The 26,458-nt window shown below is 43.4% G+C and overlaps 1 protein-coding gene across 1 annotated transcript in view; it reads right to left on the reverse strand.

Annotated features, from left to right (window-relative positions):
* Positions 1-26,458, reverse strand: part of BTAF1 (B-TFIID TATA-box binding protein associated factor 1) — a 3,603,226-nt gene that overhangs the window by 1,227,659 nt on the left and 2,349,109 nt on the right. The window contains exons 25-26 of the mRNA XM_044055641.1: positions 21,941-22,091; positions 21,736-21,845 (exon numbers count right to left, since the gene is read on the reverse strand). Of these exons, the coding sequence (XP_043911576.1) occupies positions 21,736-21,845; positions 21,941-22,091 (261 nt within the window). The remainder of the gene's footprint in view (positions 1-21,735; positions 21,846-21,940; positions 22,092-26,458) is intronic.

Here is a 26,458-nt window from a genome sequence, read left to right on the forward strand (position 1 = left end):
TTATCTTCCATTTATTCACCAATTTCGAACTTGCTGGTGATCTTCACTTTCATCTCTATCTCCCAACACCAGACACTGGTTCAAGTCCAAGGTGCTGCTGTTTCTTCAAGTCAACTCCCGTAATTCTTTGTCTCTCAAGCATTTTCCTTTGGAACACTGGAGAAGGTTTCACTGGCAAAGTTACTCTATGAACCTTACCATCATAAGAATGAGAAAAAGTCTACCCCTGATTGCTGACTCACTTTTTGTTACATAAACTATTTCCTCAATCTTTTCTGCATCAAAAAATGAATTTGATCCTCCAGGAAAAAAACACTGAAGGCAGCTAAATACAGCATCTTGAATCTTAAACCTGCCTCTGCACATTGCCTGATAGCGGAGATAGATTTGCTTCTCTTCTGCCTGCTGATTAGTGAATAGTCATTTTCTACACACACTCTGCTGTCTCCCATTTTTAATACTTAGCCCTTCTGCCACAATATTGTCAGGATCAAGTCTTTCTGCTGGTATGATTGCAACTTTACTAAAATGGATCTTGTCTGCTTTCTCATGGCCAGGTTTGAAGCATACACTCATTGAGCCCTTTCAATTAACAAGTTCTGCTGTGGAACACCAGTTCAGTTGCTTATTTGTGCTTTCATAAAATTAATACAATTCACTTCCCTCCAGTTTCTCTGATACAGCAGAAAATCTCAGCTTTTCTCTGCATGCGCTTTTTTAATACAAGTTCTTCTTGAGAAACCTCATTCAACCAGGTTTTTCTGCAAGACAGCTTCTGATTTTTCCCGTTTCATCAGTTCGTCTAAATGGCTAATTAAAGCTTTTTTCCTTTTTTTCTTCCTTTTTGTTTGAATTAATATATTCCTTCAAAGTTTCATTTAGTTTTAATCACCTCCAAGTACTTTTAATTTAATGTTTTACTCGAAATTACTGCAAGTCATGTCTTGAATCAAGGTGATGGCTGAACTGCCTTTTTTATGAACAGCTGCAGAATCCTTACAGACATTTTTTTTCTCCTTACCTTTTCTGGATGATTTTCTTTCAGGTTTTCCAAATTTCTTCTTTGCTGGCATCCAGGCAGTGCATTTACTAGCCAGTAACTGAATTTTAACAGAAAAATGCAGTGAAACTCCTTTTGTTCAGTTTCTGTTTTCACACTGGGAGAGAGATGAAATTATGCTGACTGGCATGCATCCATCCTGGATGTCAGTAATAAGTTGCCTTGAGTACTTATTGAGTACTTTAGTAAACGAAAAAAATGGTCAGCAATAAACTTAGTCCTACCAGGAAGAGCCAGCCCCCTCCCCACTACTACTACTAACTCAGACAACACTGCTACCAAAGTTCAACAAATACTTTACCAAAGCTATTTTAGCCCTCTCTAACAATCACACCCCCATCCCTACTACAACTACTCCTACACCCAGTAATATCAATACCACTGTCTCCCCCTTCAACTGGCCTCAACTGACAATATAAAACTGCTTAAGAAATTAAAGCCCACTACACTAGCTGCAGACAACTTACCAGCAGAGTTTTTAAAACTAGCCTCTGAGAGAACTGCCTACCCAGTATCCATTATTATCAACAGATCTACATTAGAACACCAAGTCCCTACCATTTAGAAAACTTTCCACATTATTCCACTTCATAAGGGAGGTACATCAACAGATCTGTCCAACTACAGATCAAATGCGATCTTATCTCCACTGTCTAAGACACTAGTGAGAATTCTACATAAACAAATCTCAGATTACCTGCATACTAAAAACTACTAACCAATACTCAGCACAGTTTCCGCCCATTCCACAGTACTATCACTGCACTAATGTAATTTACTAACACTGTCAACCTAAAACCTTCACAGAAACAGTAAATATGTATCCACTATCTTTCTAAACCTATCGAAAGCCTTCAATATGGTCTCACATAAACTTCTAAATGTCCTCTCTGAGCTGAAACTGTCAGTCTACTCTTGCCTGGTTCTGGGACTACCTAACTGGGTGCCAGCAAGCAGCACGCTGGCAACAAAATCTGTTACCCCTTCATCCTGTGACCCTAGGAGTTCTCAAGGCTCCATATTAGGCCACCTACTTTCCCTAATATTTACAGACAACCTTCATACCTCAGCCCCGCATGCCTCATTCAGTATGCAGATGATTCTACACTGATATGTGCTGCTACTACCAATACAAGAACTACAAACACTAACACAAGAGGTCTTCCTAGCAGTAGAAACATGGCTAACAAACTCGCACCTAATTCTTAACCCCACCCAAAAAAAAAAAAAACTCTTGCTATTCCATCCCACTAAAACTACTGTTCCCCTCACCACACTCATCGTAACACCATGATCTCACCCTCACCTCACACAAAACTTCTGAGTGGAAACTGACATCATATTTGACATCCACATATCCCAAACCAGAAAAAAGTACACAAAAAAACTAGGTACACTGTATAGCAACAAGCAGCATTTTACAAAAAACACAAGCTACTATTGCCCAATTCCATCTAATCTCAACTCTGCTCTATGCACCACCCATATTCACTAATCTAAGAAAATCCAAGTTATCAAAACTAGACTCCTGTTATAACAAATTTGCCAGGTATTCTGCAAACTTGTAAAATTCACGATGGGTGCAGAAATACGAGGATGTAGCCACCAGAGGTATAATCCAAGCGTTTAATATGACCACATACACGGAAACAATACAAAGCTGCCAGACATGAACACTTTTTAAATCCTTCATGCGTTTTCGTCTATTCATTGACTTCATCAGATAAATATAAAAACACAAACTTCCTCTCCTCCACATGTTATATAGTTTAAGTCCTTAATATTCCAACCAAAAGAATTCATTATCTGATTAATTTCCCGCTGTTCTGTTTAAAACAAATTAATACATCCATATTATGTTAAAATTTAATGTTTTATATCACTTATTGATGAAGTTTAAAATAATCTTTATAGTTAAAACCATTTGTATTCACTCAATACACATTTTTATTTAAAAACATTCATTTTTCCTAATTATATAAACCATATAAACCCTTTAAAAACCATGTAAAATCTATCTTGAAAAGATACCAGCTGCCATCTAGTGGCTAGTTATATTATAGTTTTTATTACTTCTTTCAAAGCTTTGCTGACCTTAGTTTTAATAAAGGTAAAATAGAGATAAACTCATTTGAGCCTGGAAATTTCCCTGCTTCCAGGGTCACTTGCCACCATAGTTCCCTAAACTCAATTCTTTCTTCCCAAGGTCCACCTCTAATGTCCTGTTGAATTTGTTCCAGTACCATAAATTTATATTTGTATTCTAAACATATTTTACTGTGTTTATATAAGGCATTGCATTCTTTCTCCGTTATTTCATATATATGCTCATAGATCCTTCTCTTCAGCATTCTCTCAGTTTTTCCTCCTATGTAAAAGGATCCACATTTTTCGCAAATAGCCATATAAACTATTCCCTTGGATTCACAGTTATAATATTCCAAACTGTGAATCCATTTATTTCTACTTTCTAAATAAAAGGAATTATTGTTTATTATATATGTACATTGACTACAGTGTCCACATTTGTATGTACCTACTCTTTTTCTATTACTATTAAATTTCCTTTTGTTTTCAATAATGTTTCTAATACTTTGTGAATTCTTGTATATTATTTTTCTAGGTATTTTGGATACACTGTCAATGTCCGTGAAGGTGATAAATTTCTCCCATTCTGCTTTGAATATATTTTTAATATAGTTGTTTACTCCATTGTATTCCAAAACTAAAGCTTGTTGGAATTCTTCCCCACAATCTTGCTTTTTATTAATACTTTCCTTTTTGCTATTATCACTTGTTTTTTTATTATTATTATTTTTATAAATAGGTGCAAATTTGGTTTTTCTTCCTTCTTCAACTTCCTTCCTAATACATTTAACAAAATCTAGTGGGTATCCCTTTTCACCAAACATTTTCTCTAATAATTCACACTCAACCTTAAAGTCATTTTCTAAACTAGTCATGCGACTACCCCTAACAAATTGCCCCTTGACAATATTTCTTTTGCAATGAAGGGGATGTGCACTCTCAAAGTGTAGGAATGAGTTACAAAATGTCTTTTTTCTGAATATTTTTGTTTCCAATTCTTGCCCTACTTTATACACTTGTAAATCTAAGTATTCCAGTTCATTTTCTGAAATTTTAACACTAACACAAGAGGTCTTCCTAGCAGTAGAAACATGGCTAACAAACTCGCACCTAATTCTTAACCCCCCCCCCAAAAAAAAAAAAACTCTTGCTATTCCATCCCACTAAAACTACTGTTCCCCTCACCACACTCATCGTAACACCATGATCTCACCTTCACCTCACACAAAACGTCTGAGTGGAAACTGACATCATATTTGACATCCACATATCCCAAACCAGAAAAAAGTACACAAAAAACTAGGTACACTGTATTGCAACAAGCAGCATTTTACAAAAAACACAAAAGCTACTATTACCCAATTCCATCTAATCTCAACTCTGCTCTATGCACCACCCATATTCACTAATCTAAGAAAATCCAAGTTATCAAAACTAGACTCCTGTTATAACAAATTTGCCAGGTATTCTGCAAACTTGCCCTTTAGATCACACAACTGTACAGCACTCAAACTTAAGTGGCTAGAGTTCCCCCAACTCCAACTTTTTAACCAACTAACCATGGACAAGAAAATCTTCCATCAACCAGAGAAAACACCTGCCCTGCAAAAGCTACTACAGCCATACTCCAAATGCCAAAGCTCTACGCTCCAGCAACAAACCCCTTATAAAAATAATCACAGCCAACAATCTACAGCTGGAGAATCCCTCTTCTCCAATACATAGGCAAAATCTGGAATGCACTGCCTCCTAACATTACATCCATTAAAGTCTGCACTCAATTTTAAAAAAAATGCTAAAACCTCACTTATCCTCACGTGGCTGTGCCCATGCACTGTTCCTGACTAAACTGTCTCATTCAGCTAATACTTTTACTTCTTCTAGGCTGACTAACACTATACAAACAGGTTCATTTAGCACTGACAAGGAAAAATACTTTTCCTACAACAATGCATGTATGGTTTTATAGATTATTGTATAATGTTTGTATGGACTCTGTTTCACTATTCTATGATTCTCGTATACACAATTTGCTGTGTAACATAATCAAATGTTAACTTGTATGTACTGTGTGGAGATTTTCTCCCTGGGCCTCTGCTGAAAAAGGGCCTGTGTCCAGTCAGGCTTTCCCGGTAATCAGCTGTAAAATAAAATAAATAAATTAGGGCTCTATTTCCTGCAGCCTTTGGGGTTCCTAAAATACCCTCCTCCCAAGCAACTGATGAATCCCTGGTCAGAGTTTGGGACCTTTGCAGTTACAAATGAGATGCAGCTTATGCCTGGAATACCCAGTACATGAATTCCCCCTTATTTGATAGCAGAACTATAGCAGAACCTTCTCTAATGAGTGAAGGTGTTGCTGTCATAAGTTCCTCAAGCACCACTGGATCTGTCAAATGTACACCTTCACAAAGGGGACAATAGGGATGTAGGCTGAAATGTACTAAAGCATCCTGAAGATGAACCTTGCTATCATGTACATCTTTTCAGTCTATAAGAAAATAAAAATTAAACTAAGATGTTTTCTGAGAGAAGGGGCAGTCTGCTTGGCCTGGTGATCAGTCCTGCCATTAAAATGGTGTTTCTAGGAGATGGAACAAGATTGGACTTAATGCAATTAGTGAAATGGTTCATATTTGATAAGGAATGTGCTAGTGTAGTCTTGGTTTTCATTAGCTCCTCTTGCTTGGGAGTGGGCCCATATCGGTTAACCCTCCAGGCATCCGGGTACAGGTAAATATTAAATGTCCTGCAATATGAGGTGGGTGAAGACAGAAACTAAGCATCTTCTAAATAGTATGGAAGCAGAGGACAACCAAAAAGGAGGAGATGAAATGCAAATGCTTCATCTCCACAATGAATCTAAGAAACCTCTTGTGCACCCTTAAATGGGAATATGAAAACAGGTATCATTCCCAAGGCTACCACGAATACATACTGCATAATCAGGTGAAAGCGGGACTATGGTATTAACACAGGTTTGTTTTACAATGGAAAATCTATTCAGCTGGGAAAGGTTCACGATAGGTCTCCAAGGACAAGGAATAATATCAACCTGTTCTGGTCCAGGAGTGCATTTTACTGCTACTGAAGAAACAAACTGCTCAAAGATATGACCTGCAAAGGGCATTTGATTTGGGAGGCACAGCAAGCATCTCCATGAAAAGCAGGGAAAGCTCTTAACCTGTGTATCTAGAAGCAATTATTTCTTTACGCCAAGGTCTGTAAAATCAAGTAAATCCATTTCTCGCATTTAGAACTAGTCTTTCTCATAAGTAGCGAGGGGGAAGTGGGAAGGGTGTGTGTGTGTGTTTAAGACAAATGGGTAAAGACAGTCGAAAGTGGTAGTAACATTTGTAGCTGGGAGGGGTACCATTCACCTATCTACTTTCTAATAGCCTTTTTCAGAGACTTTTTGCCTAAACTCATCCCATGAGGATTACTTCCTACGTAAAGGCCACTATTCGATCAGAAAATACCTGCTGCATTTAGGAACTGGACAGTGTTTTTCTGTTTGTATGATCTTTTTTTTTTATAAATGCTTCCTATGAGGGGGGAGGCAAACAAATGCTCACTGTGCAAAAAGTTTAAGGAACAGTCCTTTCCTAGCTCCTGATCAAAGCGGAATCCTCAGCCTTGTATGCAGTCTAACCACAGTGCCAGAAATGGCTGCCCGGAAGACAACATCTAACTCCTCCTTTTCAATGCACATTTACCATCTTTGCTGGCAGTCTAACAGAGATCAGGTTTTTGCTACAGTGCTCCAGCTTGTGCCTCCATAATCTTTAACCTACATGAAGGTGTTAATACATAGTGAGGCATATAGGTTTAACAATTTACTGCCCTTATTGAATACATGAAGAATGCATCTATCTTCCTTCCCGGACCCATCCAGGATTCAGGTTTCTCTTTCACTAAGGAGAGTATTATTTGCTTATGCCAGTCTGGAAACCCCTATGAGTTTAAGAGAAATTACTGTAAGGTCTGTAACATGTTTTTTAAAAAGTTATCTGATCTCTTCTTTGACTCTCTAAAAAATCTGTTTAGCTTTCTAGGAGCCAGTGCATGCAAGTTCCGTGCAAGGCATTACCAACTACTTTGAATGCTTGAAAGGAAAAAATAAATGTTAAGTTGTCTATCTCGCCTTTGTTCTTGCTGGTTGGGATCGGAGCCGATCCTCGGCACCGACTCGGCCATCTTCCATAGCTCGAGAGCTGTTTACTGGCTCGAGGCTACCCCTTATCCCATGATGCCTAGCGATAGCTACCCACATCTCGTTTGCCGCTTCAGCTGCGAGGTGTCGTTTTTCTGGCTCAGGCTCGCATAAAGTTTTTCTTATAACTTTCTTGCTCTAGAATTATATATTTTTTCAGTGTTTTATTGTTAATGTTAGTCTTGTTTTTTGTGATAGCTAGTGTTTAATTGTAGTACCTCATCCTTTCCTTGTAGAACTCGTTTAACTTAGAGAGTTCTCCCCCGCCCATCCCCCTCCTGTCAGGTTAGCCATTTAGGTTAGAGGCTTTCCTTCTACCGTTCTTTCACAGGTTAGCCGTTTAAGTTAGAGGCTTTCCTATTAAAAAAAAAAAAAAAAAAAAAAAATCCTTTAGCTATAGTCTTGTAGTACAGTGTGTTTTTTGTGTAGACTGTATTTTGCTTTGGTAGCTGTTGTGGTATTTGTTGTTTCCTTCTTTCAGGATGTCAAAGGAATCCAAAGTGTCTGGATTCAAGAAGTGTGACTCATGCTGTCAGAAAATGTCTCTGACAGATGGGCACACTTCTTGCGTCTATTGTTTAGGCGCTGTGCACCTGCAGGACTCTTGTTCTATCTGCCATGCATTTAGTCCAAGAGTCCTGCAGGAGCGTAAGAATAAGCTTATCCTTAGGGATCTTTTAAAGCCCCAGGATTCACCGGCCAAGACCTCTCAGCCTGTGAAATCCCCTAAATCTACCAAGCTGTCGGCTCCAAGTTCGGAGCCATCCTCGGTTCAGACTCTACCTTCTACTTCAGTTCCGGCTAGCACCAATAAGACTGTCTCCCCGTCGGCTCCATTGGTACATTCGGCTCCTCAGTCTCCCTTGATTCAGAGCGAGCGCAGTCACAGATCCTCTCACTCCTCTCGATCCTCTAGGCTGTAGGATCACGATGTGGAGAGTGTGGTCAACAGGTTGCTAAAGGCGCAGGCACTTGCCAAGATGTTGTCCAGCCCTCCTCAACAGGTGTCGGCTCCGTCCACTTCTATCGATGTTCATCCTCAGACTCCAATGAGTTCGAAGCCGGGGTTCGAGTAGTGGAACCGTCGGCTCCGATAACTCTATCTCCTTCGGTTCCGTCGTCGGCTCCAATCCCCTCGGTAGTGCCATCCGTCGAGGGATCTGGGCACCGGGGCTCCCTCGTCGGCTCTGAGGGGGAGAGTGGCATCGGACCCTTATCCGACCCCGTTCTCCCTCTCGGAGCTTTGGCGCAGGTGAGCTCGGCTCCATCGGCCTCAGAGCCATCTCCTTCGGTGCGTGGAAAGTTTCCGATTTCCTCGGAACTGGAGCTTTCTCTGCATCGTGGCAGGGACACCTTCGATGTCATGAGGAGTGTGCTGGCCACTGAGTCAGCTCCACTATCGGCCCCACTGGCTCCATCCCCTGTAGTGCCTGTGCAAACTCTGCTCCTCCTCCAGACCCAAAGCGTAGGGAACCGGCGATCCAGGGCACCCCATTGGGTGTTTCCTCTTCTTCCGAGGCCTCCCCTGATCATTCAGAGGAGCCCCCTCATAAGAAGTGCAAGAGGAAGCACATAGACTCCCCTGAGTCTGTCACTTCTGATACAGACTTAGATGAATCGGAAGGGTCCCCGAGATCCCCCTCTGAAGAGGTTTCCTTCTCAGACATCCTAGAAATGCTTAAGCACTGGAATCCCCTAGCCCCTACCGAGGATGAGTCTATAATTCTGGATGTTTTCGGTGCCAGACCTTCCACCTCCTGGGTTTCTCCGCCTTTCGATCCACTTATGGCAGTGGTGGCTCGAAAGGCTTGGTCAGCTCTGGATACAGTGGAATCAACTCCGTGGAGACCTAGCAAATTCATCACAGCACCCCATGATAAGCAGTTCCTTACCAAAGGTGTTCCTGTTGATGCCATGGTGGTAGCAGCAGCCACCAAAAAAAGAGTTAGCAGAGCCTCTTCGTCTGTCCATCCTCCTAAGGAGGAGTCTAGGACCATGGACAGATACGGGAAGCGAATGTTCGCTTCAGCAGCGACCTTTTCTATGAGGTCACTGAACTACTTATGACATTTTACCTGGCTTCAGAGGGATCTCCTTAAAGAGCTCGGAGATACCCTTCAAGATCCATCAGCTGAGGGGGCTCAAGCTAAAGTAGCTTCCCAGCTGGCAACGCTCAATTCTGTAGTTAACTCCTCCATGAGGCTCATTTCTTATGCAGCCGATGGTGCAAGCAGAGCCACAGGTATGGGTGTGGCCCTTAGGAGGCATACATGGATGCAGCTGTGTAATTTTGCGGAACCCTTTCGAGCATCATTCACTTTTGATGGTTCCTTTCTTTTTGGACAACAGGTGAAAGACACTGACTAGGTGTGAGCAAGAAGGCAAGACTCTCTGCCATGGGAGTCCATTTTTCCACTCCTTCTAGACCTCACTGCTACTACCAGACATCAACTTCTTCAAGCCAGGGACTACACAATCGCAAACTGCTCCCAGTTAGGTATTACAATAAACTTTGAAAAATCTGCCTTGTTGCCCTGTCAATCTATCACCTACATAGGTGCAGACAGACACAAGGAATATGTCCGCAAGGCTACCGCCAGAAAGGGTGTCTACAATTCGTCAGCAAGTACAAATTCTGATGCAGAGCAAAAGAACCCAAGTCAGGTTCGTCCTTCAAACTCTGGGTTCCATGGCAGCAGCCATTCTTCTAATCCAACTGGCCCACTTTCACATGAGGATCCTTCAAGTGGCTTCTGTTCACACAATGGTCTTTCCAACAGCTGCCCATGTCTCACACGATCATGATTACAGAAGCATGCAAAAGGCACCTTTCCTGGTGGATGGTCTCCCCACTAGTGACTCAGGGCAGACCCTTCATTCAGCCCTCTCCGGTAGCCACGGTGACCACAGACGCCTCCCTGATAGGGTGGGGGGGGCATTATCAGGGCAGGACAGTGCAAGGCACTTGGCAGCCTCACGAGTACCATCTGCACATAAATGTCCTAGAAATGACAGCCGTGCTCCTAGTGTTGCAAGCCCTTCAGGACTCTCTTCCTTCTGGGACCATTGCAATTCAAACAGACATGTCAGTGGTGTGGTACATCAACAAGCAGGGCGGAACCAGGTCCTACCCCTTGTGTCGAGAAGCACTCAGACTGTGGCAGTGGGTGGTTTCTTCCCAACATTTTCTGATTGCGACACACATCCCTGGGAGGTCCAATGTCCTAGTGGACAGGCTCAGCAGGGCTATCCTCATGCCTCACGAGTGGTCTCTGAATCAGGAAGTTGCGGATCTTATCTTCCGCAAATGGGGACAGCCTTGTTGTGATCTTTTCGCCACCCCCTTCAACAGCAAATGCAGCAACTACTTCTCGCTTCTTCCGCTTTCAGGTCACTCACCCAGAGACGCTCTAGTCCACGACTGGCCTCAGGGACTTCTTTATGCCTTTCCTCCGTTTCCCCTGATTCCAAAACTCATACAGAAAGCAATATCGTTGGGTTGCAAAATGATCCTCATTGCCCCCTAATGGCCTCGACAAATATGTTTCCCATTCCTGCACCATTACCTTCTCGATCAACCTTGAACTCTAGATCCGATTCCAGACCTACTGATTCATCTATCAGGCAGGTTTGCATCAATCCCTCCAAACTCTCCAGCTCACAGCTTGGTTGCTCCACTTCCAACCTTAGCCAGCCTTCCCAGCATTTCCCCGGCTGTACGTGAGATTATTGTCTCCTCTCACAAGTCCACAACCAGAAACACTTATGCTAGTAAATGGAAACGTTTTTCTTGTTGGGCAGAGGCTAGGAAAGTAGACCTCTTTTTAGCCCCAGTCCACGAAATTCTGGAATTCCTAGCACAACTTTTTCATTCCAGGTCTGCTTCTGCTACAATCAGGGTTCAATTAGCGGCCATTTCTAACTTTCATGTTGGTTTGTCAGATTCAAACATTAATGTCTCATAAGCTCTGTAAAGCTTTTTTGAGAGGGACCACTCTCCTTAGGCCTCCAAGTCAGGGATCCCCCTCCTCCTTGGGACCTTAATTTGGTATTAACTTCCTTAACTCTGCCCCCTTTTGAACCAGCAGCATCCTGCTCCATTAAGTTTCTATCTTGGAAGACGCTCTTTCTGGTAGCTATTACTTAAGCCAGACGCGTCTCTGAACTTCAGGCACTATGTGTTCGTCCTCCATACTTGGTTTTTCATAAGGACAGGGTTGCTCTGGGGACTAATCCTTCGTTTCTTCCGAAAGTCTGCTCGGAAAATAATTTAAACCAAACTATAGACCTTCCTGTGTTTTTCCCTAACCACACCAAAAAGGCAAGAGTACAAATTACACCAATTGGACATTCATAGACAATTGCGTTTTTACCTGCACAGGACTAAGGAAATAAGGAAGTCGGACCAACTTTTCCTTTCCTATGCTCTAGGCAAACAAGGTCTCCCAGTTTCCAAGGTGACCTTATCCAGGTGGTTGTTTCACACTATTACTTTCATTTATCAATTAAGGAACAAAGAGTTACCTATCAAACCAAAAGGTCATTCTACTAGGGCCTTGGCCACCTCTGTAGCCTTCCAATCTAGGTTGCCCATGGATTCTATCTGTGCAGCTGCTACGTGGGCAAATCCTCATACCTTTATTTCTCATTACAAGCTAGATATGGTCTCCAGGAGCAGAGCTGACTTTGGTTCCACTGTTCTGAAGAGTCTGTTCCAATGAGCCGCCCGGGACTGTAGGTGCTAGGGACGATGTCCCAACCAGCAAGAACGAAGGAGAGATAGACAACTTAACATAAAAGAGTTATGTACCTACCATAACGTTCCATGTTAGTTGTCTTCATTTCACCTTCTTTCTTGCGTCCCACCCTCCGTCCCCCTGTCCTATTGGACCGAGGGGAGTTCTGATTTCACTGGCTGAGTGTTCTCTGGTTTGTTTCCTCTACTGACTTAGAGAATATGACAGGTATACTCAACCTATTTGTTTGGACAGGTTTATTCTCTGGCTATGTCTGGGGTTAGCTATTTCAGACGAGATCTGGGTAGCTATCGTTAGGCATCATGGGATAAGGGGTAGCCTCGAGCCAGTAAACGGCTCTCGAGCTATAGAAGATGGCAGAGTCAGAGCCGAGGATCGGCTCCGATCCCAACCAGCAAAAAGACGACAAGATGAAAACAACTAACATAGAACGTTATGGTAAGTACATAACTTTTTACTGTCAGCATGGGTGTCTCTATGCTAAGCAACTATATAAAAAACAAGTTACGTACTCACCATAACATTCCATGTTTGTTGTCCTTGATCTTGCCTCCCTTCTTGCTGTTTCTCAGCCGTATACTATAGCTCGAGAGCTTTTACTGGCTCAATGCTAGCCCCATCCCAACATGCCTAGCAGTAGTTAACCAGATCTCGTTTGTGATAACCCAGTACTAGATCATACAAGAAGAAAATAAATACTCTATTTTACATACAAGAGAACACTTGCATATAAAAGTGTAAACCATCAGCAAGAGTAAGAAGCGGAGACTAGGACTAACTAAATGGCATGGTAAAAAGAAACTCAGCCAGTGTAGCCAATAAAAGGGAATTTCTCTCAATCCTCCAGGAAAGGGGAAGGAGGATGGGACACAAGAATGAAGGTGAGATCAAAGACAAAAAACATGGAACATTATGGTGAGTACATAACTTCTTTATGTTATGTTGTCCATATCTTGCCTTCTTTCTTGCTGTTTGGGACCGCGTTCCCAGCACCTGATTCTTGGGTGGCTCACTGGAAAAAACTCTTCAGAACCGTGGAGCCAAAGGATGCCCTGTTCCAGATGCCCACATCTACACATCTACTTTGTAATGAGTGATAAAGGTATGAGGATTAGCCAACGTAGCTGCTGCACTGATCAAATCCAAAGGCAGTCTGGCTTGAAAAGCAATAGAAGTAGCCAAGGCCCTTGTTGAGTGCCCTTCAATTTTTCCTGGAAGTTTTTGTTTGCGCAAATTGTAGATGTATTTTATAGTGTCTGAAAGCCACTTAGATAAAGTCACCTTTGAGACTTAACTTTTCTTATTGTCCGCAAAGGATATGAACAATTGGTCGGATTTTCTGAAGCCCTTGCCTGGACTCTCTTGTTTGCCATGAGGACTGAAACTTGAATGGTTAATACGCTTTCTTGAGGCAGTTTTGCTAACAGGGCCCTTATCTCTAAATCTGCCCCTATAAATGTAATATACTGATAAGGCAACAAGGCAGACTTTTCATAGTTTATGGAGATGCCTAGTTGTGTACAAGTGTGAATAGTGGAGTCCTGTGCCTCGATCAGTTGATGCTTGGTGGTGGCAGTGAGGAGCCAGTCGTCTAGATATAGAAACACTCAGAATCCTAGATGCCTCAGGTGAGCCATGACTACTGCCATGCATTTGAACACCCTGCAGGCTGTGGCGAGACCAAAGTGAGAGCTCTGAACTGGTAATGACTGGCTCCCAGCTGGAAGCATAGATACCTCCTGGATTACCTGTCCATTCTTATGTGGTAGTATGCATCCTGGAGATAGAGCACATCCAATTGTCCTGAATCAAAAAGGAAAGAATTGACTCCAGTGTTACCATCCGGAACTTTGTTTTCTTGACTGATTTGTTCAGGTTGCTGAGATCCAAAATGGGCCTCCAGTCCCCTGTCTTTTTTGGAACCAACAAGAACCTTGAGTAAGTGGCGGATTCGATTTGGTCTGTGGGGACTTTTTGGATGGCTCTTTTTTCTAGCAACCTTTGAACTTCTAGGTTTGCTTGATCCCAAAGACTGGATGTAACATCTGGGATTGACTGTTTTCATGTAAGGGGTGGTTGGGAGAAGGGAATTTTATAACCCCTGGATATTATCGATAGTACCCATATATCTTCCGTGATTGTTTGCCAGGCTTTTGCGGACAAGGATAATCTGCCCCCGACTGCCTCCCAAGTTGGACATTCAGGCCTCCTTTCAGGAGCACTGGAAGGGCCTGCCAGAGAAAGTGTCTCTGTCGGCCTGATTCTGCAGACCCCCCTCCCGTGAGATCGGCATCTCCCGTTATTTCCCCCTCTGACCCTGGGGAAAAAATCTCTACGTGTGTCAGGCAAAACTCCGTGAGATTTCCGGAACCAAATCTTCCCGCACTTCTGACCTTTGGGGTAAGGCCTAGATGGAGCGAAAAACGTACTCCTGCGGCAGAGACAGTTTTGCCCATCCCGTTTACACCTGGTAAGAGTCTCTTTTACTTGAGGCCCGAACAGCGACGAGACATCAAATGCCGTGTTGGTAAAGGAGGACTTGAAGGGCTCCGCAAATTGACAAAGGTGCATCCAGGAGTGTCTACGCAAGGCAACTATTGTACCTGCTGCCCTACTCACTCCATCTGCTGCCTAAGAGATCAGCCGCATAGAGGAGTTAATGACAGAAGTCAAGGTCGCAAGCTGTGAAGCCGCCTTGCCCGCAGCTCCTTCAGCTGTAGGATCCTGTAGGGTATCTCCCAACTCCTTTAGGAGATGCCTATGAAGGCGTGTAAAGTGGGACAAATAATTCCGTGACCTAAGGGTAAAGGCCACTGAAGAAAACATATACTTCCCATACTTGTCCAACGTACGGGACTTTGTTCAGCAGATGGACAGAAATTGTTTCTGCTAGTTCTTTCTTGGTGGCTGCTACTACCACCACAGCAACAGGCACACCCTTTGATAGAAAAAGCTTATCATCTTAAGCAGTTATGAATTTATTGGACCTCCTCTGAACTGGTTCCATAGTCTCTGGAGAGCTCCATGCCTTCCAACTCACTAGAACAGGTCGAAAGGTGGAGACACCCAAGAAGTGGAAGTTCGGGAACCAAATGCATCCAGGTCAGAAGGGGCAAGGGATTTCCAGCCACCCCTCTAAGGATTTCCAGGATGTCCGAAAAAGAGACATCCTCAGTGTGGGACCCTTCTGAGTCCTCCAAGTCAGTGTCTGAAGTGAGAGACTCAGGGGAGTCCAAATGCTTCCTCTTGCATTTTCTCATCCAAGGGACCTCCTCTGAGGGATGCTCTGGGGAGGTTTCGGAAGAGGTGGGCTTGCCCAATTGGGCGTCCTGGAGCATAGGTTCCCTACGCTTCGGGGGAGGGGAGGTTCTGAGGTGGACACTGGCACCGAAGGAGAAGGAGCCAATGCAGTCAAAGGTGGAGCTGTCTCAGAAGACAGCATACTCCTTAGCAACTCGAAGGCACCACGTTTCCGGCCCGAAAGAGGCCTCGGCTCTGAAGAGACTGGAGATCTCCTCCGAACCAAGGGCGATGGCTCCAAGGCTGATGTAGGAGCCGAGCTCATCTGTGTCAAAGCTCTGAGAGGGAGAGCGGTGTCAGACAAGGGTCCAATGCCACCCCCCCCCCCACCGGAGCCAACAAGAGAGTATCAGCCCCCAGATCCCTCGATAGACTAAGATAACGAAGAGATCGGAGCGGTAGTTAGAACTGAGAGACCAAAGGTAGCTGGAACTAACGGTGCCACCACAATGACTTGCATGCACTCCGGCTCCCAACTCAAGGGAGTCGGGGGGGGGGTGATAAAGGTGTGGGTTGGACTGTCGGCACCACTTCCCTTCTGGGCTGGGCTCGATAAAAATGTAGCTAATGCCGGTGTCTTGAGGAGCCTCTTCACCACCCTCTCCACATCAACATCCGAAAGATCCCTGGATGACCGAGATGAATGGGTGGTAGACCAATGACTGCCTGCCACAGATTGTAGAAGCGGAGACTGTGGAACAGACCGCATCGGTTCCAGAGAAAGAGACCTGGTTTTCTTGCGAGTCCTGACTGGCTCTGAGACTACTGATGGAGCCGCCGGCGAAAGTGCTTTGTCGGAACCAACACTTGGATCCGACAAACTCGAAGTTTTGTCCTTTGCTTTGGATGGCTCTGAAATCGGGGCCAATGAGGACAATGGCACAACGGACTTGTCCTGTTTTTTGACCGAGTACCCTCAGGTAAAGCATCAAAGGGGATCTTCAATAAGCTTCGCAGAATCAACTTATTTTTTCTCTCCTGCAGGACCCGAGAACTAAAGGCATGACATATAGAGCACGAGTCCAGCAGGTGGACAGCACCTAAGCAATAAACACAATTCGTGTGCCTGTCCGTAAGGGACATCTTTTGGCAACACGAGTCACACTTTTTAAAACCCGAAGGTTTTATCTCTTTGTTGGAATCCTTAGACATGCTATCAACCAAGAACACCAAGAAAAAAAGACAGTAACAATAAAACTGCTATCACTATAAACTTTTTTTTTTTTTTAAAGGAGGAAAATGGAAGGGGAAGAGCCTAAACTAAAAACGGCCAACTCCCCCAACCAAGGAGAGCCTCTAACTTAAAAGGCTGCTCCTGTAAAAGTAAAGAAAGGAGAGAAGAGAAAAAGGACCCCTTTAACAAAACATGGGGCTGAAAGGAAATGAACCCTCTACTATAAAAAAAAGGGTTCACAAGGACAAAGAAGGCCTAAAGAAAAATGACGGCCACAATAATCACAAAAACAGCAGCAGAAAGGTATGAAAAGGTGCTAACCTAAGGAGAAAACACTAACACACTATAAATTTCAGAGAACTAAAACTGTCTTATCTAAAGTTAGAAATTAGTAAAAAAGAAGAAAAATACTTAGCCTGAGCCAGTATGAGCAATCTCGACGCTGCAAGCGGCAAACAAAATCTGGGTAACTACTGCTAGGCATGTTGGGATAGGGGCTAGCCTCAAGCCAGTAAAAGCTCTCGAGCTATAGTATACGGCAGAGTCGGAGCCGGGGATCGGCTCCAAACCCCAAACAGCAAGAATAAAGGCGGGATACAGACAACATAACATCTTGTATTGTCCAATAATCTTTCTGCACCCCCCCTTTGAAATATTCTCACACAAGACAGAGGGTCACTCCCCATAAGGTCCTCAAGGAGAAGACCACAGGTGACCGTCTGAATTATAGCTCAAGGGAGAGCAAAGATGACTGGAGTAAGTGAGGTCCTCCCCTCCTCTTCTTCACTGTCCGAATCAGATGACCACTTTGAAGAAGACTATGTTGTTCTTGTGGGAGGAACTGGTGTCAGAATATGCAGTTTAAACCATTCTGGTACATATTCTCCATCAAATCATCTATAATCAAAACTGGCTATGGTACAATCTGGCAACTGGGGAGAATGTTACTTGGACAAGTATTCATCCATTGAGGCATTAGGCCATAGGGTCTGTCAGCTTAGGCTTGTGACTATTTACAGAGTGCTGCAATGGTCTCCTTATCCTGAGTACTAAGGTCGTGAACAAAAAAGGTGGGAATATCAAAGGAAGGAGACCATTTCCTAGTAGTGTGCATGCATGCCTTGGGGTTGGGGTCTCTACAGGTGCTTGGAAATGGGCACCTAGCTGTGAAGCAGTGACAATTTTCATCAAGGGCTGGCTACGCAAAAAACACTCTCATGGCTGGCAGCAACAGCTGAAAAAGTGGAAGGGAGAGTTGCTGTAACTGAGGGTGGATACGGTTGTACCTCACTGGAGCAGATGCTTTTAAGCTTCCATGGAACTGGAAAGGTCAATTTGAGTGTTCTGCTGGCGTTTACCCATTTTTGTAGTTTTATTTCAAGTTATGCTTACCAGAGCAACTTGATGAAGGCTCTCCTTTAGCAGAAGGCCTGAAGTTTTTCATATTTGGAAATGCCCAAAGGATGCAGTCTCTGTGAAATAAAATTTTCTTATGAAAAAGAACATCACATTTACCAGATGCACCTGACTGCCCTCACCTAAGCTAAAGTGGCACTTCAGGATATAGTCTATCAGTGGAAAGTCTCTCAAAGGCACCCTTATAAGTGATCTTTTCTGGGACATGATCAACAGTCTTAAAGACTAAAGCACAAAAAAGAAAAAGTCAAAATAGTACAATGCAGTAAATTAAGCAAATACAGCAATTCTGAAAAAAAAAGATGCAACCCGTGTACTTGCTCCAATAGCATAAAAACTGCCAGACATACTAAAGATAACTGTACTGCAAAGGTTCACAAGTTCATAGATGTATACTACACTGATGGCCCTGGGGCCTTTACAAGCCTAGCCATAGGATTACACTAGCATCGTGCCATCCGACCTTAGTTCCCAGTGCCTCTGTCAAGTAGAGCCACTGGAGTTATCCCCGGGGTGAATTTTATATTTCCCATCCATTCATCAAAATTTCACTTGAAGAGGGTCAGCGAGGTGTTTTGCTTGACATGTATGGGAAGTCTATTCCATAGCATGGGCAGGTTCTGGGTTATGAACCTGTCCCTCTCCAGTATGTTCTGCCGATTGTGGTAATGAGGTTGAGGTCTCTGGAGCGTGTGGTGCGGAGGAATTGGGATTTCTTTAGATGTAGCATTTCTAACAGACCTGGGTCAGACATGGCTTTGTAAGTCGATCAGAGATTGCCTCTAATTAGGCGATATGAGACCGAGAATAGTTGGGAGTTTTTTGAGTCTGTTCATATAGGCAAAGTGTTTAAGGCCTAGGATCCTCTTTGTGAGGTACCTTTGCGACCTCTCCAGTTGTTGCAGGTGTCTAGTGAGGTACATACCAAATAGGGCATTGTACTCGATAATTGGCTTAATGAGGGAACAGTAAAGGGAGACAATGACCTCTTTCTTCCTGGATGCAAAACCCTTAGTAATGAGATGTGCCACACACAGGACTTTCTAACCACAGTGGCAATGTGGAGATCAAAAGAGAGGAAGCTGTCTACCTGTGTTCCGAGATCTCTTATAACGCTTTCTGTGTTCAGTGGACAACCATCAATGTGGTAATTCATGGGAACCGTGTTTTTCCCAAAGGGGATGATGACACCTTTCTGGCATTGAGTTTAAGGCCATAGCTCAGTGAGGCTCATTCTGTAGTATGTCAACATCACTTGGGGAGTTAATAGCAGCTCCCAACTTGCAATCATCTGCGAACTTTGTCAGAGTCACTTCTTTTTGGCCTGGACTTCAGAGAAGTAGATAAACAGGAGAGGACCCAGGACCGAACCCTGTGGGACTCTACTCGTGACTAGTCGGCGGTCTGACTTGGAGTCAGCTACTTTCACACTGTGGGTTCTAGCTGTGAGCCAGTTTGCAACCCACCTAGTGATATAGGGGCTGATGCCTAGCTTAGTGAGTTTTTCTATGACTCCTGAGTGGGGAATGGTATCAAAGGCCTTGGCCAGATCAAGGTAGGCTGTATGAACCACCTAGCCTTCATCCACAGCTCTGGTGACAGACTCAAAGAAGTTGACCAAGCTGAAAAGGCATGATCGACCCTTCACAAAACCAAACTGTGTGGGATCCAGAGTTTGGAGATTCCGTATATCCTTGTTTATTAGGTCCATGATGATGATGCGTTCCATAGCTTTGCGTATCAGACTCGTCAGGCTAATGGAGCGATAATTCCCAGGGTCTGTAGTCGCTCCTCCTCTGTGGAGAGGAATGACTGTAGCAGTGCGCCATTCAGTAGGAACAAAGCCTGAGGTGAGGCTGTGATTGAAAAGGGCATGCAGGTGAGGTGCAAGTTCACTCTGTAGTTCATGCAGAACACAGCCAGGGATATTGTCAGATCCCATAGAAGCTCTCTTCTTGGCCTTGGATAGTGCTGTTTTAACCTGTGCAGCAGTAATACTGGGTGCCTGGCAATCTACTGCTATTGTGATTGGTCCTTTGGGAGGAGGGGTAAAGTTTGCACTGAACCTGTCGGCCAGTATACTAGCTATATCTGTTGGCTCGGTATAGGAGGTACATTGTGCAGTAGCTCAGAGCAAATCTGGGTATTGCCGTGGAGATTCTTTGCATAACTATAGAAGGCCTTGTGGTTGTCTTTGCTATCTGCTGCAATTCTGTTTTCATAGCTAGCTTTAGAGGATTTGATGAGGGATCTCAACTTTTTGTTTAGGCGAAGCGATTTTCCAGTCTTGGGACTACACCTTATTCCACATAAGTTTCCTCCTTCTGTTGTAGAGTTTGTGGTAGGGGACCACCAGATTGGCTTCCTTTTTTGGAAGAGAGCGTCTTGGTTCTATTGGGTATGGTGAGATCCACGCATTTGTGTACGTGTTCATACAGTGCATTGATGTATGATTCGGCGGTCATGCAACTATTCTCCATTTGCATGGGTGTCGTGAAGTTAGCCACCTCTGTTTTTAACAGCCAGAAGCAAAGCAAATAAAAATACCCATACACCACTGTGTTTGAGAGAGAATTCCACAGATGTCCTCAGCATGACAGAGGAGACCAGCTTGGCTCTGATGATGCCCAACAATCTGGTAACCAGGCTGCATTGACAGATTTCTGCATGCAGCTAATTCACAATCATAAATGACAATTCAGCAGTGATCCTTATGAAAAAGCTGCAGTTTTCGCTCATCAATCACTTTCTTCCTAAGTCTGTCAGATATAACACAAGACTTGGGACTAAAACTAGATAATCTCTGAGAGGATACCCATCCAATAAATGAAACATAGTGAAAATGTGTTGACTAAAATACATTTACAGGAAATCCTTAACATTAACCTTACATCTTACCACTGTGGAAAAAATATATAATTCAAAAATTTCTCTCAGAAACAGAGTATCGGAGCTCTCTATGTCCGTTTCTGAAGGCTGGTTATGATTTGATTCAATACGTATAACTCAGAACTCAGCCTACATCACTATGCATATTGCTGCTCTGGAAAACTTCAGTCAGTATTGCTCTAGAGAGTAAGTTTTGGACCCAACCAGGTAAAGACAGGGAGATCAAAGAAAATGAAACTCTCTGCTAAAGAAACTTTCCTGGAACTAGTCCTGGTTTCCAAATGGTAAATTTCAATTTACAAATTCAGAATTAAATGATTACTGAAGCAATAAAATAGCCAACCATGACACCAAGATTGCTGGAAACAGATCAGTTAAGAGAAAACAGTCTGATGAAAACTTGACAGCTTGGAAATCAGAGAGCCTGGCATGACAAACCTATTAATTTTAATTACAGCTGCTATATTTCAGAAAGAAAATAATGGCAGAAGGCGTTTTCTCCCATTTATTACCCTTTGTAACATAGCAGCTGTGCACCACAAATTACACAACTGCATCTCTCAGGAACATTTGGGTACATCTTAGCACAACATAAGCTTCTGCTGACCACACTACAAAGTGACCTAGGCAAGAAGAAAAATTCTACCTTATCCTACTGCTACTACTCAATTGGAACGCAGTTTTTTAAGCAGTGTAAAACAGTCAAACTGCATTCAATCCCTACAAAAAGAAAAGAATCACTGGATACCAAAGATGTAGAAAAAAAGAAAAAGCTGTTTATGTAAAATGAATGAATGAATGGCATTAAAAAAAAACTGGAAAGAAAAAAATTACTTGCCATTGGATGAAGATGAGAATCCAGTGAGCAGGCTGCAACTTCCAGTACCTGCAGTGCATACACCAAGTCTTGCGCAGGGCCATCTCCCTTTTCCAGCAGTAAATGTCTGTCTGTTGAAACAGGTTTCACATGAGGGGTCATTAGAAAAATGCACAGGAACCCTCACAGCTTTTCATTTATTATACAGGCAGGATAATGAACTTACCAAAATTCTGAATGTTGTTGTTCTTTAAAGGGCCCACCATGGCTTCCCAGAGGTACGGTAATTCCAAAGCCATTTTCGATCCAAAATATCTCACTATTGTTGTTAGTGCGAACTCAGACCCTCTCCTCTGAACTATGAATGGTTTCTGAGACTAAAAATAACAAGCAAATTCAGTTACATAAATGCTCAAAAATTGTGCTCAACAAGAAGATACTAAACACAGTACGACACTAGTGACTATTTTAAATGCATATCTTGCTTTGCTTCACGTTTGCAGTTTTCTCTGGAATGCCTTTACCTTTTCATGCTGGATCTAGCATATTTAAATAGCAGTGTTATGTACTAATGCCACATGCTTTGATATGTGGTGCACATAATGTCATTTATGACAGTAAATACTAATTAGTTCCGTAAAACCAGAATTTCAGCTTGGCAAGTGTTAAAAAATATATTACATATCAATATAAAACATTTAAATGATGTTTTTTTTCTGAGTATATTACTATCGAGCAGGCACAAAACATTTATTTTGCAGGAAGAGGTGTAGTCTTTCCTTGTTAGCGTGGTTTTATTTTTACAATCAACATTCCTTTATGCAGCCCTCATGTACGGTACACAATTAAGTGCTCTGGTGACTGGTTACAATAGATAAAATTACACATTTGCAGGAATTAAAACACCACCAAAATACAGTTGCATCTCACAGCTTACATAGACTTAAAATTATGGAAAATGTCTATCAAAAGTTTCCTTCTGCCTGTAGCCATACATGGCAAGTTTGCATAAAAAGAAGTTATGTACTTAACATTCCATCTGTGTTGTCAAGTTTCTTCAATGGATGGGTTCTGATCTGATCCTCAGATCAGACTCTGCCGTTACTAAAGCTCATGGGAACCAAAAGCTCTTGAGGCTCTCACTTACCCATAATATACCAACACTAAGTTACCTTAGATCTCATTTGCTGACTTGACTAGTAGTAGTATGTATTTAATATGTGTAAATAAAGAATACATAAAGGTGTGTGTGTGTCCTAAACAGAAAACTATACCAGGAGCTCAATCAAAAGGACTGTGATGTCCTTATAACAAGTCAATCGTCTAGAGGTTTGTAGACATAATGGATGGGGAGTTGGAAGGTGGGAAGTTGAGGAAGAATGAAAATGGAAAACACAGATGGAATGTTATGTTAAGTACATAACTTCTTTTTATGCAAACTAGAGTCAGCTAGCTAAAGCTAAAGTCACTTTTGCAGCTGGTTTACCCAAATTCAATTCACCAAATTAAACAACTGGTCCGTTTTTCTGATTTCTTTTGTTCTACGTAGGGAAAAAATGTAACTGTCTGTAAACATTCAATATATGCAACATGCATTCGCCCTTTTTTGCAAAAAATTAAGAGAGAACACTGGCAAATTACTGGACTGACTATTAGATTGTAAAAAGAAGTTATGTACTCACCATAACGTTCTATCCGAGTAGGTAACTTCATTTGTCAGCAACCTGTGGGTATCGGATCCGACCTGGATCCGAGCCAGCAGCTTTCCAAGCTAAAGATCCGAGCTCCAAGCTCCTCCCCCTTACCCATAATACCCTGCTACCTCCTTCCAGTCCTCAGATCGCGTTTGCCCAATTATACAAAGTCACCTAGACAAAACAACCTGAAACATCCTAACCTAATGAATACCAAAAGTTGATATCATTCTAGGATTCATATAACCCGAGAACCAGGTTAGGGGGAAGGAAGGGGGAGTCGGTTGCTGACAAATGAAGTTACCTACTCAGATGGAACGTTATGGTGAGTACATAACTTCTTTATCTGAAGTAGTTAACTTCATTTGATCAGGAACCTGTGAGACAGAGTCCCCAGCTACCAAAAAACTTGGGAGGTCCTCAAGGAAGGATATTCCGGAGCACTGCAGAGCCAAAAGCTGCTCTTCCTCTGGATATTAAATCCAATTTATAATGAGAGATAAAGGTATGAGAGGAAGCCCAAGTAGCCACAGAACAAATATCATCTAAAGGAACTCTTGACCAGAACGCAGCAGAAGTAGCCATAGAACGGGTAGAATGGGCATGAACCCATAAGGGCTCAGGCAGACCAGATATGTTGTATGTGAGCAAAATGCAGTGAGAAATCCATCTAGCTAGAGTCACCTTTGACACTGGCTTACCCAAAAATGGGTTTGCAAAGGAAACAAATAGCTGCTCTGACTTGCGAAAGGCAGCTGTTCTGTGTAGGTAAAAGTGCAATTGTCTATGAACATCTAACAAATGAAGATTGTATTCCCCTTTATTCTGATAGTTAGGGAAGAAAACTGGTAGATTAATGGACTGATTGATATTCGCCTCGGAAGCCACTTTAGGTAAGAAGGAGGGGGTTAGTCCTGAGAGAGACTCTGTCCTTATGGAAAACAAGACATGGCGGTTTAGTACAAAGGGCCTGGAGTTCTGACACCCTTCTAGCCGAAGTAATAGCTATTAAGAAAGCAGTTTTCCAACATAAGAATTTTAAATCAACAGAAGCTGCAGGTTCAAAGGGTGGTCCAGTTAGAGCCTGACGGACCAAGGTCAGGTCCCATGGGGGAACAGCATTCCTAATAGGAGGTCTCAAAAGAAAAGTTCCTTTTAAGAAGGTCTTACAAATCTTAGTGGAAGCTAAAGGACTAAGATGGTCTCCAATGTGAAAATGGGAAATGGCAGCCATTTGAACCTTTACAGTAGAAGAACTGGCCCCTTGCTGAAAAATATGAGATAGGAAATCAAGCACTGCTGGAATGGGAGCAGTGAAAGGATCCAAATTCTTATGTGAGGCCCAAATAGAAAATGTTTCCATTTGCTGTTGTAAACCTTCCTGGTAGAAGGCTTATTTGCAGCTACCAGGATGGATCTAACTGCGGACGAGATACCGGGAGTCCTGGCAACTAATGGAACTGGATCAACCAAGCTGATAGCTTGAGGTAGTCCAGATTTGGAGTTTCTAATCCCGAAGGATGAGAAATCAGATCCGGGATGCGATCTAAGATCCAAAGAGGAGCTATGAGATGAGACCGTAGGTACGGGAACCAGGTTTGACAAGGCCAGAATGGGGCTATGAGTATAATCTTGTTCCCCAACCGACGAGCTTTCTGTAAAAACTTTGTCATTAATGGAAGAGGAGGATAAACATAAAGAACACCGGATGGCCAAGCATGAACTAGAGCGTCTCTGGGGCTTTCCCCCGGGGGGAGGGAATTAAAGCGAAAAACTCGCTGCACTTCGCGTTTGAAGGCAATGCGAAGAGATCACAGCAAGGCTGACCCCACTTGCAGAAGATCCGTTTCACTACTAAGGGGTTCAAAGACCACTCGTAAGGTGAGAGGATAGTTCGACTCAGCTTGTCTGCTAGGATGTTGGACCGACCCGGAATGTGCGTTGCTAACAGAAAACGGTTGGTGGATATCGCCCAATCCCAAACTCTCATGGCCTCCCGGCAAAGAGAGTAAGACCTGGCCCCCCCCCGTTTGTTGATGTACCAGACCACTGACATGTTGTCTGTCTGAAGGGAGAAAGGCATGAAGAGAGCTTGCAATGCTAGAAGCACTGCTCTCATCTCCAGAACACTGATATGCAGAACGGTCTCTGTCCGAGTCCACGTACCTTGGACAGTTCTGCCCATACAATGCCCCCTCCACCGAAGGTGAGAAGCGCCTGTGGTTACCGTGGCTTGGGGCTGTGGCATTACGAATGGTTGTCCATCCCGATGCTCCCGAGATTGGAGCCACCATATGAGGGAATTTCTGCAAACTCTGCTGAGGGGGATCAGAGAGTCCAACGGGTGTTGAAGGATGGACCACTGGACCTGCAAGGTCCACTGGAGGACCCTCATGTACAAGCGAGCTAGGGGTGAAAGGCTGATTGCTGCTGCCATGGACCCTAAGGCTCTCAGGACCAACTCCGCTGATGGGGCTGTTGATTAAAGGAGTGCTAGGAAGTGAAGGGTTAAGCTGCGAAGCCTGTCCGATGTCAAGAAGGCCTTGGTCTGAAGCATATCTATTCTGGCCCCTATGAAGTCCAGGACTTGCATCGGTTGAAGAGATGATTTCCTGTAATTTACAGTGATTCCCAACTGGGAAGCTAAGAGCAGGAAGCAATCCCTGGCTGAGCAGAGTAGATACCTGGTGGAGGTGGCAAGGAGCCAGTCGTCCAGGTAAGGAAAGACCTGTATTCCCTGGAGCCGCAGGTGGGCCGCTACAACTGCCATGACCTTGGTGATTACCCTGGGGGCTGTGGTGAGGCCGAATGGTAGGACCCTGAACTGGTAATGACTGGCCCCCAGCCAAAAGTGGAGAAACCTCCTGGATCATCTGTCCATGAGAATGTGGTAGTATGCATCCTTGAGATCTATGGAGCACAGCCAGTCGTTCTCCTGCAGTAGGGGGAGAATGGATTGAAGAGTGACCATCCGGAATTTCTCCTTGGCAACAAAGAGGTTCATTGTAGAAAGGTTGAGAATTGGTCTCAAGTCCCCCGTCTTTTTTGGC

This window comes from Protopterus annectens, chromosome 14.part0, assembly GCF_019279795.1.
Source record: "Protopterus annectens isolate FY-2018-M chromosome 14.part0, PAN1.0, whole genome shotgun sequence".
Classification (NCBI taxonomy): Eukaryota; Metazoa; Chordata; order Ceratodontiformes; family Protopteridae; genus Protopterus; species Protopterus annectens.